Source organism: Trachurus japonicus, chromosome 9 (assembly GCF_045865225.1).
Source record: "Trachurus japonicus isolate A0001 chromosome 9, Traja_1.0".
NCBI lineage: Eukaryota > Metazoa > Chordata > Actinopteri > Carangiformes > Carangidae > Trachurus > Trachurus japonicus.
The window spans coordinates 15231899-15248894 of NC_140915.1; the positions used below are offsets into that span (position 1 = coordinate 15231899).

The 16996-nt window shown below is 41.4% G+C and overlaps 1 protein-coding gene across 1 annotated transcript in view; it reads left to right on the forward strand.

Annotated features, from left to right (window-relative positions):
* Window positions 1–1100: 1100 nt before the first annotated feature.
* Window positions 1101–16996, forward strand: part of pdzd2 (PDZ domain containing 2) — a 40473-nt gene continuing 24577 nt past the window's right edge. The window contains exons 1-6 of the mRNA XM_085786141.1: window positions 1101–1415; window positions 3915–4402; window positions 11106–11664; window positions 14564–14709; window positions 15544–15676; window positions 16386–16538. Coding sequence (XP_085642267.1) covers window positions 1296–1415; window positions 3915–4402; window positions 11106–11664; window positions 14564–14709; window positions 15544–15676; window positions 16386–16538 — 1599 coding nt within the window. The 5' untranslated portion in view covers window positions 1101–1295. The remainder of the gene's footprint in view (window positions 1416–3914; window positions 4403–11105; window positions 11665–14563; window positions 14710–15543; window positions 15677–16385; window positions 16539–16996) is intronic.

Consider the following 16996-nt stretch of genomic DNA (forward strand, 5'->3'; position numbering starts at 1 on the left):
TGAATGTTCTGCAAGATGTAAATTATAAGATACTGTGCTGTTAAATTGTGCAAACACACACACACACGCATACTGGAACATTCACATGTGGGTCAGATTCATTAAATCTGAGTCAGTCTTACATCACGTGGTGTTTCATTTACTGGACAAACTATTGCTGTTGTTTTTTTTATGAACAGCCAAAACCGGGTTTGATGACTGATTTTTTCATTTTGAGTAATTTGTGGTTTGAACCATGTGTCGACTCCGAAGGTTTCGTGATGAATGGGCTCTTTCACTTCTTGCACAAAATTTGGAAAACAAAAAAAACAAAAACTGGGTCTTAAGTTTTTCTCCTCTGACCTCCTGATTAAGCAGATCTGCTGTTTAAGTACTGCTATTGGCCAGTGATGCTGTTCATCTGTGCATGATTGCACTGCAAAAACTCTAAATCTTTCCAAGAATATTTGTCTTATTTCAAAACAAATCTCATTATATGTAAAATCACATAAAGGGTAGCTTGTTTTTAGACACTTTTTTACTTCTTTCAAGCATATTTTTTACTTGAAATAAGTGGAAAAATCTGACAGTGGGGCAAGTTTTTCTTTCTTATTACAAGCACAAAAAACGTACTTTCACTGGCAGATTTTTCTACTTATTTCAAGTGAAAATAATCTAAAAACAAGTAAATATTTAGTATCTTTAGTATTTAGTATGAGTCTTATTTTAAGTGGAAAGAGATTAGTTTTGACTAGAAATTAGATATTTTGACAAGAAATATGACAAGTATTCTTGGAAAGATTTTGAGTTTTTGTATTATTTTAAAGTAGTTTTACTTTACCTTTTTCCTGAGTGTTGATAAATTGTAACATATCAGTTTGTCTGATTGAGAGAGGGAGCAAAATTAGCAAGAAAGAATTTTCTGTATTTTGTGTAAATCAGAAGACAGAGCCCGAAGTGAAAGGACTCAAACAACAATGTGATAGAAGAGAAAGGATTTGTTTATTTTATTGTAATATTTGATTGTGGGCTGAAATAAATGAAAGCAGGAAAACTAACAGAAAGAATGAAAAGCGTTTCCTCATGCATCTTTTAATTTGTCACGTCTTGTCTCCAGGTGATGAACTGGTGCTGCAGAGATAACCTGCCATCAGTCTGAGATCTTCCACCCTGGCTCACCTGGAGATTTCAGAGCAGAGTTTCTCAGAAATGGATTCTGGGCTGTCGGCCCACCCCGGTACTGGATCCTGTGCCCGGGGGAATCGGTGTGGCTGTTGGTGAGAGACCAGACCCACCCAGAGGCCCAGGATGCCAGGATGCCCATCACTCAGGACAACGCCCTCAGCATCCTCCCGTTGCTGGAGGAGTGGCAGGGGGGACGGAGCTCCAGATCACAGCCGGACCGCAACCTGAGTCAGGACAGTTCTGGCTCCAAGGTACTAAACTCACCTCACCCTCCATGTGTTTCTGTGGAAAACGATGTTTATTTACTTAAATAAGTGTATAAATACATCAATTAATAGATACAGAAAAAAAAACCCTGAAATAAATCAATTAGTTAAAATAATGAATATACCAAATAGATAGTAAACAGATTTTAAAAAATGTAAATATAAAATGACATCTTTATTTATTTTTGGGGACTTTTAATTCTATAAATAGTTGGTGATATTTCCAAATGGCATATTTTAAGCCACTTCCCTTCCCTTTTTATTTCCATCTTTAATATTAAAATTAGGGGGTGTGGTTATCTCACATATTGACCTGGCATTAGGAATTACTGTAAAAGTAATTGTGGAATTACAAAATATAAATCCTCTGAAATAAATAGAAATGTCATTTTTAACAAAAACATATACACTATTTATGTGTATTTATGTATTTATTTATTTATTTATTTTTATGGCATTCATTTTTTATTAATATTTACCTTCATTTCTATATTTCTACATGTATTATCTACTTCTTTTATTCCAGGATTCATCTCACAGCTGTATTTATTTATGTATTTATTTATTCATTCATTCATCTATATTTGTGTTGATATTGATATTGATTTAGACGACATCCCATATGTTTCTGCTTAGATATGAAATATCAGATTAACGTCAAGGCAGAAAACCTCGGCTCAGATTCTGAGGAGAACATTGACAACATTTAAACCAGTGCCCTGTTTTAGAACTGGCATACAAAGCAGCAAAAATTAACATATTCAATTAAAATACATCAGTGATCACTTACTGTAGATATTTCCTGTAGTAACAATGAAGTACATGTACCAAAATAATTGATTAATGACAGTCACACTGTTTGTGTACTTGGAGATATTTTAAGTGAATGTGAGAACGTTTTGGTGATAATAATGTAGGGCGTATAAAAGATTATAATTTACCGTGAACTATAATGTAGTTCTTCTGTCATTGACGCCGACAGTTCCTGTGAGACAAATGGCGAATGCCCCACATCTGAGACTGTTGAAGGCCCAGAGACGCTAAATCTGTCTTATGTGTATATCTGAAGGGATGTAAACAGGAAGTCTCATTGTCCTTGACATCTATTTATGGAGAAATGACAAGTTGTATGAAAGCATGGTGTCTATAGTGCAGCCGCTCCGAGCCAATCACAGTGAGACATGGATGATGGGTGTGTGGTTACAGACCCTACATTAAAAATCACTTGTGTTCTGTGTGTTGACAGTCATTTGTATATCCCCTGATGAAACAAGCTGGAAGCTGCCGGGTGCATTGTGTTTGTACCATCCGGTTCTCATGATGCACAGCAGCGTTATGTAACAGCAGCAACAGCTGATATGATGTGATGGGATCAAAATGCAGAAATGACGCGTTTTGTGTACACACAAAAACCATGCATAGCCCATTTCCTGCAAATAAATTAGTGTTTATATACACAATGTGCAGTCACAATACATCACTTCACTCAATATGTCACTTCAAGTGACCCAAATTACAGTGAAGTGATAGAGAGGGAAACAAAAAATCATTTGAGGTTTGACATTTACACAATTCAGAGGTGGAAATAATAGTTTTTCTTTCTTTTCTTTTCTTTTTTAAAGTATTTTTTGGGTCTTTTCAGGCATTCAATGGATAGGACAGTAGAGAAACAGGAAATAGGGAGACAGGGAATGACATGCAGCAAATGGCCACCGATGTGGTGTGCTCATTGTTTCCTTCAGTTTAACATCTTGCCATTATTGTAAAATGCTGATTTACTCTGAGTCTGATCACTTGTGACAATCGGTGTTTTTATACCAACTGATTGATTAAGGGAGGGTCTTCATCCATTTATTGCGAATTGTGGGAGAGGAAATGAGGCTTTTTCACATGCAGACAATTTCTTGAATGAAAAGCATGTATGTGTATTTTTGGTGTTGTGTGTACACACAGAGTTTAAGATTTTGTACACACCTGAGACCTGGTTTGTTGGTTGGTTGGTGTGTTGCAAATCCTCTTATAGAGTTTAACCAAATTTAGATTTACACTCCACTCCACTAATTACAATGAATGCATAAAATTGTGCCTGTATAAATACAACCAGCTCCAAGACGTAGAGTTTCTCTAAGTGCATATTTAATTTTAAAGATCTCTGGTTCAGAGCCAGAACACACTGCTGGTTCCTGTCGTGGATAAGAAGTCTTATCTAGAAGAAGCTTCATCCATTAAGTATTTTATCACTCAGCTGTGTGTCTAATGTTTTTTGATGGCGACTGATTGTTTGGTCTTCTTATCTTGGTACGGCTGACAGACAGTGCAGCCAGCAGGAAATGACCCACTTGGATATTGTAAAAGTTTACACATTGCACAGATTGAAGATAAAAAAAAATCCAGCGATTATTCTGGTGAAATAAAACCACCATGATTGTTAAAACAGACACAGACAGGATCACTGACGCTTCCTTCCTCTTCCCCCTCCTGCAGCATGCGGATCCTGACTCCAGCCAGAATGGGGAGCGGGACAGCGTGTGCAGCAGCAGCAGTGTTAACAGTGGCACCGTGGAGGACATGTCCCTGTGTCTCGCTGCCATCCAGAAGCTGGTGGAGTACATTAAGTTCAACTTTATGGAAGGTGACGCAGCCCCTCCCTCGGCGAGCCCCTCCTCCTTCTCATGCAGGGAGGGGGCGGACACGGAGGTTCACGCCGTCTGCCTCGGTAAAGACGAAGGGGACACGGCTGAGTTCGGCCTCAGCTTCGGGAACATCCCCATCTTCGGGGACCCGGACGGGAGGAAGAAGGGCGGCCCGAGGAGGAGGCGGGACCAGGGCCCCATCATGGACGTGGGCTGCATCTGGGTGACGGAGGTGAGGAAGAGGAGCCCGGCTGCTCGCTGCGGGGGGATCAAACTGAGGGACGAACTGCTGTCGGTGAACGGGCAGCTGATGGTGGGAGTGGACGTCAGCGGAGCCAGGTAAGAAAACTGTGATGAAAACTTAAAGGGATACTGTAGTTCATCCAAAATTCAAATTTCACTCATTATCTCTACTCACCCTCATGTCGACTAAGAGCTGTGAGAAGTCCTCCGTTCCTTCTCTGAGTTACGGGGGGGTATATAATATAATATAATGGTTGTGAATGGATACCAACTTTCTTCGTCCAAAAAGACACACCAAAAAACATCCAAATACCTCCATACTGCTCGTCTGTAATGTCCCTCTTGTATTGAAGCCCCGACATGAGAAATTGTTCCGCCGGTCAGTGCAAATCACGAGAGATTTGCACTGACAAAGGAAGAGCAGTGAACCAAGACACTGGGAGCTACAAACAAGCTTAAAATATAGAGTTATTTAATTTTTTTCGGAACAATTTCTCATGTCGGGGCTTCAATACAAGAGGGACATTACAGACGAGCACTATGGAGGTATTTGGATATTTTTTGGTGTGTCTTTTTGGACGAAGAAAGTTGGTATCCATTGACAACCATTATATGGACAAATACTGCTATGCCGAGACCCCCTGTAACTCAGAGAAGGCACGGAGGACTCTGAAAATTCTCACAGCTCTTAGTTGACATGAGGGTGAGTAGATAATGAGTGAAATTTGAATTTTGGGTGAACTATCCCTTTAAAGATCCCATATTATACTATTTTTACTCAATTTCACACAGCTGTCAGACGTCCAACTACACTGTATTCAAAATGTATTGCCCCAAACTGATCCGTGGTCCTGAATGTCGGCTGTCTAAAAGTCGCTCAAATGAGCTCTGCTGAGAACAAGCTGTTTCTGTGCCTGCACCTTTAAGTAACATGGTTACTGTACACGGCAAAGATTATTACCACTTTATGACTTAAAATTGGTCGGTATTTCATCAATTTAGCTCAGGAGTTTCTTGCTGTGCACTGCAGCCATAGAAACAGACGTGGTAGGCGTTTTATCGCGCTGAGGGGCCGGACTCGCTCCCGTCGTGACATCACCACAGGAGCTGAGTCTGAACAGCCTGTATGAGCTCCGTTTTACCAGTCGGTGGGCTGCAGAGTCGATGCAGGACCCGTTTGCTTTCCTCATTCTAGGAGTTGATAGGCTCAGGGAGGATACGTTTATGTATGTAGAGACCAGAAAAAGACAGTTTTTCATAATATGGGACCTTTAACACAGGAACCAAACATGGAAAATGATGGCAGTGGCACAAGCTTATGAGGTCTCATATGATTTCACTTTTGCTGAAAATTAAAAGAAATAACAATATGGTTTTGAAAAATCCAGCAAATGAAACACCAAATCACAGTTCATCATTACATTGAAGCAGCAATCCTTTAAAGTCCAGTAAAAAGTTCTGATCATTGATTTTGATCCCAGGTGGAGGCTGTAGAGTAGTGGGTCATTTGGTGGAGCACATGACATTTGGGCTTAGTTCCTGCCACAATGACTGTGTTTGAGTGCTTAATCTTCATCTTTCATTTCATATATTTGGTGATTTTCGTCAGACAACAGTTACAAAAACCAGGATTTCATCATCAGAGGCCCAGATACATACAAGGTTTTGACCTGCTCTTGTTAAAAGTACAATGTTGAAATACAATCAGAGATTTTAAAGGTCCTACTACTCTAGTAATCCGTCTGTTATATATAATATTTACTACAAGACAAATCTCTTTGTCTCATGTTTATCTGTCTAACAGCCGCTGTGGTATGAGATAAACTGATAAATTTCCCCAGTTTGCATCTGACAATGTCCCACAGATACTTTTGGATCAGCTCAGTGACAACACTTAATGCTAACCACAGCTGCTAAATGCTGCAGGATATAAACCTGGCCAGAGATCTTTACTGAGAGCGCTCTGATGAATCCAACAGCCCCAACAGTCCCACTTTGGGTCCAGGACTACATTTTTTTGTTTGTTGTCCTAACTCCTAAATGGACACTGAAACTCTTTGTCCACAAAACACCAACTGTCCTCGTGTGGTCGTCGTAAACATGACCTGCTGACCTGAGTCATGTTTTAACCTGCAACACAGAGAAGACGAGAGCTGGACCGGGCTGCTGGTGCTAGAGGAGGATCAAGGATCAGATATACGGTGGTTCAATCAAATCGTAACAAAATCTACGCGTGTGGACCATAGACTCTAGATAAACCTCCTCAAAGACGGTTTAGAAACAAGATGAGTCAGTTTCCTGTATCTATGTCACGTGGGTTTCTCCACCACCCTGCACCTTTAGGGAGACCAGCAGCAGGTCTTGAGTCTATGACCGCAACGGGGGAAGTGAACATAGGCACAGATTATTGTTGATTCTGAAGCCCCATACTCACCGAAGTAAATATTGAAGTCATTTTTCACAAGCCACATCTCCTCTGAACATTTTCAAAATGTAAACAAATGAAAACAAATCAGGAGAAAATTAACTTTTTTTAAAGACTTTTCTTGCAAGATTCGGCACAGATCTCTTAGGTACGTTTACGTTTGTCAACGTCAGCGCTTACTAATTTGTAGGGGTGGGAGAAAAAATCGATTCACATAAATATCGCAATATCTTTTTTGACGATTTTTAAATCGATTTTTTTTTTTTTTTTGAAAATTTTTTTTTGTTTTTTGTTTTTTGTTTAAATATTGTGCAATGTGCATTTGTTAGCCTTTTTTACATACAGAGATTACAGGTTTTGAAAAGGGTTTAAGTTCACTTTATAATGGAGTATGTTAATTTATAGACTCCTGCAGTATTTGTGTGCAGATAAATATTAAGAATGCAGACTAAAAATCGAGAGAATCGGCAATATCATAGAATCGCAATTTGAATCGAATCGCCATCCAAAAAATCGTAGAGGAATCGAATCGGGAGAAAAGCATATCGTCCCAGCCCTACTAATTTTTGTAATGTTCAATATGACTGTTAGCTGTATTCACATTTAATGTTATCATAAGAAAATATAAATAACTCACTTTTTATATTCAGCTTGTGAATATAAATTGCACCCCCTTAACTCCCATTTAATCCAAAAATGGATGTGGGTGGGGCTGAGACTTCGGTGCATGCTGGTTTGTTGCAAGCATACACTCACCAACCTGCCACTCAAAGAGGCCACGCCCTCAATTGCTCATAGCTTTAAGCCATAATACAATGTAAACAAGCGAGTTATATAAACAGTTGTCATGAATGAGAAATGAGCTGTAGAGACCAAAGATGTTTTTGTTCCAGGCTGTAAACATGTTTATTCATGCCGTAAAGTTGGACATTTTAATTATGAGAGAGCCTATGAGGACTGACTCACTGCTGGAGTCGGACCTGGAGGTTAATGTTTGGCTTGAGCCGGCATAGAGGGCGGCTCTGTGAACGTTGGTCCAAGCTGGACTGTTTTTTGGCGTGTGGAGAAGTAGAAACACTAGATAAGATCCTACACTGTTGCGAAATAGTTGCACAGACACAAACTTGTGATCTGACTGGTCACGGTGCTCATTTTCAGCTTCTGCACCATTAACTCCACGCAGCAGACAAACATGAGTCACAGCCAGTCACAGCGGAGACTCCTCTGTCGTCTGGTTTTTGAGGAATGTTAACCACAACAGAGGATCAACTTCATCCTGAACCCCTCACAAACTTCTGAATGATCAACTCACTGTCTATAATGCTGCAAACCCGGCCGTCTCGAGGAAGAGAACACACACAGGCTGTGGCTGGCAGTCACATCTGCCTGATGTTTGTCAGTGTGAGTGAACAGCTGCTGAACAGTGTGCGGAGAGGCTGGCAAGTGCGTAGGTTTGGGGCTCAACAACAACAACCTTTCCAAAACAGAACGATTTAATGCAGTCAGCTGAATGGATTCACATATCACCTGATTTTGTATTTAAAGGGATAATTCACCCAAAATTCAAATTTCACTCATTATCTACTCACCCTCATGTCGACTAAGACCTGTGAGAATTTTCAGAGTCCTCCGTTCCTTCTCTGAGTTACGGGGGGCTCAGCGTAGCACTATTTGTCCATATAATGGTTGTGAATGGATACCAACTTTCTTCGTCCAAAAAGACACACCAAAAAACATCCAAATACCTCCATACTGCTCGTCTGTAATGTCCCACTTGTATTGAAGCCCCGACATGAGAAATTGTTCCACCAGTCAGTGCAAATCACGCAAGATTTGCACTGACACAGGAAGAGCAGTGAACTGAGACACTGGGAGCTTCCACTACAAACAAGCTTAAAACATAGACTTATTTAATTTTTTTCCAAACAATTTCTCATGTTGGGGCTTCAATACAAGAGGGACATTACAGACGAGCAGTATGGAGGTATTTGGATGTTTTTTGGTGTGTCTTTTTGGACGAAGAAAGTTGGTATCCATTGACAACCATTATATGGACAAATACTGCTGCGTGGACCCCCCCCCCCCCCCCGTAACTCAGAGAAGGCACGGAGGATTCTCACAGCTCTTAGTTGACATGAGGGTGAGTAGATAATGAGTGAAATTTGAATTTTGGGTGAACTATCCCTTTAAGATTATACACAGAAACAGATCAAGATTAAAAGATTAAAAAGACAAACTGTATATTTATTTTCAGTGCAGCTGCAGTTTCCCTAATACATGGCATGCCTAAATCAGCCATCTCAGATATGTAGCCTCTGGGTGCACATTGGAAATGTCTACAGTAATACATTCAGTGCAAGCAGAACGGGTTCAGTTAAATATCGGTCGGGGCATGTCCCTGCCTTCCATGTTCAAACCTGCACCCTTGTCTAGATATAGACAAGATGTAAATATACTGTAAAAGTTTCAGTTACTACAGAGATGCTCCAGTGACACAACTTTTTTACACAATCTCTTGAGCATCAGATTTGCATCAGCTCTATTCTGAACCATCCTGAGCAACTGATTTATGGCTCCATTTTTAATGATCGAAGCGCATGGTGTTATCTACTCACCCTCATGTCGACTAAGGGCTGGGAGAAGTTTCAGAGTCCTCCGTGCCTTCTCTGAGTTACAGGGGGGTCCGCGCAGCAGTATTTGTCCATATAATGGTTGTGAATGGATACCAACTTTCTTCGTCCAAAAAGACACACCAAAAAACATCCAAATACCTCCATACCTCTTGTATTGAAGCCCCGACATGAGAAATTGTTCTGAAAAAAATTAAATAAGTCTATATTTTAAGCTTGTTTGTAGCGGAAGCTCCCAGTGTCTCGGTTCACTGCTCTTCCTGTGTCCCGGCGGAACAATTTCTCATGTCGGGGCTTCAATACAAGAGGGTCATTACAGACGAGCAGTATGGAGGTATTTGGATGTTTTTTGGTGGGTCTTTTTGGACGAAGAAAGTTGGTATCCATTGACAACCATTATATGGACAAATACTGCTGCACGGACCCCCCCTCGTAACTCAGAGAAGGAACGGAGGACTCTGAAACTTCTCACAGCTCTTAGTCAACATGAGGGTGAGTAGATAATGAGTGAAATTTGAATTTTGGGTGAACTATCCCTTTAAGTGCATTCATGTCTTGTCCAAATCCACTTTTGCTATTTTAACGGCAAAAAAAAAAACCTGTTGTTGGACTCAGTCATGCAATAAATCATTTGGAGTGGCCTTCTCCTATTCCCTCTAAAATCCAGGTGTGCCTGCACCTGGGTGGATTGTTGTTATGAAGGTGAGTTTACCGGTAGTACGGAGGAACTGACCAGAACATCTGCTGAGTGAAAGTGTGCGGGCATCAGGGCCGTGCACTACCTGCTTTTTACCCCCAGTTTAAGTGATTGGTCAAAACCGGTCAGTCTGATGTGTGGGCAGGTGTGTGTGTGTGTGTGTGTTCAGGTTATGTAATGAAGTGGCAGACAGTGGCACAATGACGTCAGGTTGTCAGTGTTGGTTGTCCTGTATCTCACAGCAAAATCTTGTAATACAGAATTGATTTTTATTTACTTGTATTTGGTAAAGTGTTTTTTATCTTTTCGTTTCTATATTTATTTTATTTTATTATGTTTTATATTTTGCCCTATGTTAAGTCTATGACCACAGGAGCAAGTCATATCTGGCTTGTATCCCCTAGGTGAGTGTGTGACAATGAAATGAAGATCTACTGTATTCATTAATATATTTATGAATATCCCATCTGACAGAGAGGGATGTGTTTTAATTAATTTTTAGCAGTAGTGTGTTCAGATAATTTATGACATAATTGTTTGATTCTGATAATAGTCTGAATGTTGGCCATATAATATATTTATTTACAGCTCACATGTTTAATATTTTAGGTTTCCTTTGATTATGGATTTATTTTAGACTGAATATTAATTGAGACCAGATCCGGAAGTGCTTGTGAGCAATAAAAATCATCCATGAATCAACATCAAAGCGTCAAAGCTGTCAGAGTGTCAACCAGTCAACTGAGAGCCCAACACAATGCAGAGACTGTAACTGTTGGAAAAAATGGACCTAATGGGTTGTTGTAGATATTCAGATTGAACTCTATGGTATCGGTATGTCTGATATTTAAACAACACGCGCTTTAGAAATTAGACAGACACTTGTGTTTCCTCTCATCATGGTCGTAGAGGAGTCCTCCTGCACTCTGGGGCCGCTCACTGTCCTGTGTGATTTGCTTTGTGCGACTCATTGAGGTGGAAATGTGAGGGGAAACACTGACCTGTGACATGGATTGTGTGTGAACTTGTATGTAATGTTGTTCACAGTTACCTGGCTGACCAGTGCTGGAACGGCGGCTGCATCTACCTGATCATGCTGCGGCGAGTCAAGCGAAAGGCCCCGCTCCCTCCGTGTGATGTGAACGGCGGTGTGCTTGTCTGCAGCGATGGCTCTGAGGAGCATCAGCAGCATCAGCATCAGCATCAGCAGCAGCATCAGCATCAGCATCAGCATCAGGTCGGAGCTGCTCCTCACCCCCCCGACCAATCAGAAAACTGCAAACGCACGCGCAAGTTTGGTGTGATATCGCGATCGTCCTTTAACCGGGACACCAGGGACAGCACGGACTCTGAGCTCCAGAGCTGCTACAACGGCTACGGCTCCTCCGGTCCCGCTGAGACCGAGGTCAGTAGTCCGGGAGAGGACCCGGGCTACGTCCTGTCCTCGCACACGCCCGCAGAGGAAACTCCACACGCGTTTCTGCAGCTGAGGACGCCGGCGCCCCAGCGTCTGCACAGCGGAGGCACCGCCACGCTGCCCGCACGGTGTCACAGTCAGCTGATAGAGTGCAAGATGGACTCTGTCAGCAGCGAACCTTCCAACCAGGTAAGAAGGGATCAGATCTACTGCGCAGGTGTCAGAGGAGGATGTCTTTTGCATGTCTTTATGGGTGGTTTAAAGGGATAGTTCACCCAAAATTGAAATTTCTCACTCATTATCTACTCACCCTCATGTCGACTAAGGGCTGGGAGAAGTTTCAGAGTCCTCCGTGGCTTCTCTGAGTTACAGGGGGTCACAGGGGGTCTCGGCGGTTGCAAATGGATACCAACTGTCTTCGTAACAAAAAGACACACCAAAAAACATCCAAATACCTCCATGCTGCTCGTACTGTATGTAATGTCCATCTTGTATTGAAGCCCCGAAATGCGAAATTGTCCCGAAAAAAATTAAATAAGTCTATATTTCAAGCTTGTTTGTAGCGGAAGCTTCTCTTCCTGGTCCGTCCAATTTGGACGAACCAAGGTCCGTCCTCTTCCCAGAGGACAGACAGAAGAGGAGCTTCGAGAAGCTTCCGCTACAAAACAAGCTTGAAATATAGACTAATTTAATTTTTTCGGGACAATTTCGCATTTTGGGGCTTCAATACATACGAGCAGCATGGAGGTATTTGGATGTTTTTTGGTGTGTCTTTTTGTTACGAAGACAGTTGGTATCCATTTGCAACCGTTATATGGACATGCACTGCTACGCCGAGACCCCCTGTAACTCAGAGAAGCCACGGATAACTCTGAAACTTCTCCCAGCCCTTAGTCGACATGAGGGTGAGTAGATAATGAGTGAAATTTCAATTTTGGGTGAACTATCCCTTTAAATAGTTTTATAGTTGTCTTGGCAAAATGTGCCAATATGAGGGGCCCGGATTTTCTTCTGATGCATCTACTGCCTGGTTTTGCTGATCAGGTTTGAAGAAATCGTAATAAATATATTACATGGGTGTTGAAACACAATTTGATTGACACACACAGGGAGGAAAGTGAGAGAGAAAGAAATACAGCACATTGTCAGACGGTCCAAAATCAACAGTTCTCTCTCCTCCATTAGATGTGTGAGCCATCCCACCCTGCACTACAGAAGTTTACAGCTCCTCCACCTGGGGGATATGTGTGGTTGTGTATTATTATTTATTCTGCACCTGTTTCTGTGGCGGAGACTGAAAAACCACATGAATTTCACATGTGCAAAGATCACATCATATCAAGACCACATGTTCTCACATAAACATTTAGAATTTTGCTCATGTGGCAACATGATAAAACCACATGTGAAATGTGCGGAACACGTGCTGGCACATGTTTTGGAACATTTTCCTGGTGTGATGTGTGAAGTATATGTAAATTTCCTTATGAAACTTATGAAAACCAGTTGAGCCTGAAACTTAAGATTTGCATAGGAAACTTAAAATTTGGCATTTACTTTTTCACATGTGAAATTGGCATTGGCATACAAAAATAAAAACTTAGATTAGATTAGAGTTCTTTATTTGTACCCGCAGGTAAATTTGGCTTTCGTTTTTTCTTTTACTAATTTGTATTTCAAAAAACATTAAAATGCATGTTTTTTCTAGGTGTGATTTTAATACATGTTGAATGAACATATTTGCATAAGGCCTCAGCTTTGCGCCTTTGTTGCAGGTCTTCAGTTACCCACTGTGGTGAATCAGCAGCATGTTGATACGTCCATAGAAGTAGAAACTTGACTTTTATTTATTGAATGTTGGAGACTACTACAGCCTGGGGTTTCTGCCGACAGCTGCTGAACACATTAGTGCAGATGAAAGCTGTATATTAGTCGTGGTCATGGTGCGTGGAGGCTGCAGGACGTGCAGCAGCAGCGCAACGCAGCACAGTTACAGCTCAGTCAGTGTATGAAGAGGATGATGTTATAATGACCTAAACAAGCAGTGTGAGTGGAGACGGCAGATCAGCGTGCAGATGTCTAGAGGGGATCAACAGGATCACCAGCCCTGCAACAACTGGAGTGATGGTGGTTTAACATGTAGGTTAGAGGATTGAGAAAGACAGCTGGTGTATGATCCCAGCACGTCAGCGGGATGGTAAATGAATAATAATAATGTCTGCATCCGGCATGGAGGCGGCGGCCTGTCTCATCCTTCAGTGCCCTCAAGTCCCCAAAATGGCTGAAGCTGTGAGCAGGGAGGTCAGAGGTCAAACAGGACTTAGGGCCATATCTTAAACAACCAGTTCAACATGACAAGTCCCATTGCAGCATCTCCGTCCACACCCACTGATTTACCCACAGTCATCTGAGCCATGTGTCACTTTTTTGTGTATGAACTCATATATTGAAATTAAAAAATTTGAACATGAATGAATTTAAACAAACCCGCTAAATTTTAATTGGGTTGTTATCCCTACTTTTCATTCTTTTGTGAACTGTGCTTTTTTTTTTTTTTTTTTTATCTTTTTAATGCTCCAGACACCCCTGCACTTTATTTGAGTTTTTAATAGTTCTCATCAGTACTTTTTATCTACCATATTTATATGTATCTGTGTGAATGGGAGAATTGTGTGTATGTGAGAACTGTGCAAGGAATGTCAAATGTACTGTTTTTTTTTTATCTTTTTGTGTGCAGTTACTTGCGGCACATGACTGTCCATAACAAATTTCCCTACAGGGACAATACAGTTTGTATTGATTGTATTGATTGAAACAACCCAACAAAAAACAAGAAACATAGATTGGGGGATTGATTCAATTCAATTTAATTCAAAATATTTTATTTTATTTATCCCCAGGGGGCAATTAAAAGGAGTGTCAATATCAAGAGGTGTAGAATAATATCACAACAATGTAGAAAGAAAGAAAGAAAGAAAGAAAGAAAGAAAGAAAGAAAGAAAGAAAGAAAGAAAGAAAGAAGAAAAAACCTATTATTTGGATGTGTGTGATGTATTGAGTGTGTGTTTGTGTGTGAACTGTGTTGCAGTTCAGAGAAGGCAGCCACATCTGGAAGATGCACATGGTGAAGGGTCAGGAGGGCCTGGGCATCCAGATCACCGGGGGGCGGGGCTCCAAGCGCTCGCCTCATGGCATCATCATTGCTCACATAGAGGAGGGGGGCGCCATTCACAGGTACAGTCCTCACAGAGCACATACATCCACCTACCTGTGGTTTTAACGCTGTCTCTGTCCACTGTGTTTACTGTCTACTGCCTCTCACCAAAAAGCTTCAGTGATCATTAGTTTTTCTGTTTTTGCGTTTTGGTTGATGCTGCTGTGTTAAAGGAGACATATTATGCCCCCTTTCCACAAATTAAAGTAGTTCCCAGGTGTCTTGAAGACATATCTGTGACATGCTTTGGGCAAAATACCCCAAGGATCAAACATCACAGCTCTTTTCATCCTCTCTAAACAGTCCTGTTCAGAACGGCTGGTTTCAGTGCCCGTCACTTTATATGCAAATGAACCACTGCTTGCTCCGCCCCTTCTACCGGTCCTAGGTATGGGTGGTATTATGCAAATTCGAAGTTACATCATTGCCAGACAACTGAGGTAACAGCTCATAAAACCATGTGGATTTCAACCTAGGGAGCCTGCACATTACAGATTCTTTTGTCAATTCTCACATTTTGGGGGTCGGAAGGCAAGACAAACACCCAAATATATGTTAAAGAGCCTTCAAAAAGTGATATTTCCATAATATGTCCCCTTTAAAACATTATAATTAAATCAGGTGTAAATCAAGGTTGTTGTTTTTTTTGATTCAGTACATTTTTTTTCTTTTTGGGTTTCAAAGAATTAAAGAAAAAAGCCATTGTGCATCTCTAGGTAGATGTTGCCAGTGGTGGAAAGTAGTTTAGCTTTAGTTTGTGACTGTATGTGTGTGTGCACAGTGAAGTGTGTGTAAGTGCATCTGTCTGAATGTGTGTGTATGTGTGTGTGTGTGTGTGTGTGTGTGTGTTTCAGGGACGGTCGTCTTCATGCTGGTGACGAGCTGCTGATGATCAACGGTCAGTCTCTAGTTGGTCTCACTCACCAGGAGGCTGTCGCCATCCTCCGCTCCACCAGCGGTCTGGTCCAGCTGGTGGTGGCCAGCAGGGTGAGCACGCACACACACACACACACACACACCGCACACACTTATACATGCACGCACACACTTATACACAGACACACACTGCAAAAACTCAAAATCTCAAAATGTCTAATTTCTGGTCAAAACTAATCTCTTTCCACTTAAAAATAAGAGTCGTGGGGCGGTGCGTGGCACAGTGGTTAAGGCGGCCGCCCCATGTAGAGGCTACAGTCCTCAACGCAGGCGTCCCCGGTTCGAATCTCGCATCGGGCAGACCCTTCCTGCATGTCATTCCCCCTCTCTCTGCCTCCCCCTTTCCTGTCTATCTATACTGTGTTCTATCAAATAAAGGCAAAAACGCCAAAAAAATATACTTAAAAAAAAATAAAATAAAATAAGAGTCGTCACCTAAAAATGAACTTGTTTTTAGATAACTTTCACTTGTTTCAAACTAATTTTCACTTGAAATTAGTAGAAAAATCTGCCAGTGAAAGCAGTTTTTTTGTGCTTGTAATAAAGAAAGAAAGACTTGCTCCACTATCAGATGATTTCAAGTGAAAATATGCTTGAAATAAGTAAAAAGTGTCTTAAAAACAAGCTACTTTTTAATATGATGAGTCTTATTTTAAGTAGAATGAGATTTGTTTTGACTAGAAATAAGACAAATATTCTTGGTAAGATATTGAGTTTTTGCAGTGCACACACAGTGCTTACTTCCTGTCTGTCTCTGCAGGAGGAGTCAGACGTGGGTTTCGAGCGCTTCCCGTCCACCAGTCTGCCGGACCTCGTCAGCACCTGCGGCTCCTCGTCCTCCCTCTCTCAGACCACTCTCCCTCGCTCGCCCCAGACGTCCAACAGTAGCACCAGTCTGCACAACCCCTTCCTGGTACGGGCAGATACCATGATGTAGTACATGCTTATATATCTGTTTGCGTGTGCGTGTGTATAGTGAATCTGTGTGGTGGTGCCTGATCTGATCCTGTTTGCAGCAGTCCCTCTTACAGGAGGATTAGTGACCTCCTGCGGGGCAGATATCTCTCTCAGTCTCTCCCTGCACCCACTCTCTCACCTCTTCCTGGTAGAGACGGGGTTGAATAATCCTGATTCTGCTCCGGTTCATCAAGACGGAGGCGTAAAGTCAGGTGTTTGATATTGGTACTAGTATCAGAAATGCCAAATTGTTTCATTCTGAGAGCTGCTTTAACAAATTAAAAGGTCTAATTGCAGTCATATTCATTTACATACTGTATCTAAACACTTAAACTGGTCTTCAAACCAAATCAGATGTTAGAAAGACACCAAATACCAACATGTAAGTCTCAGTTAGAACTGAAAACACAGACC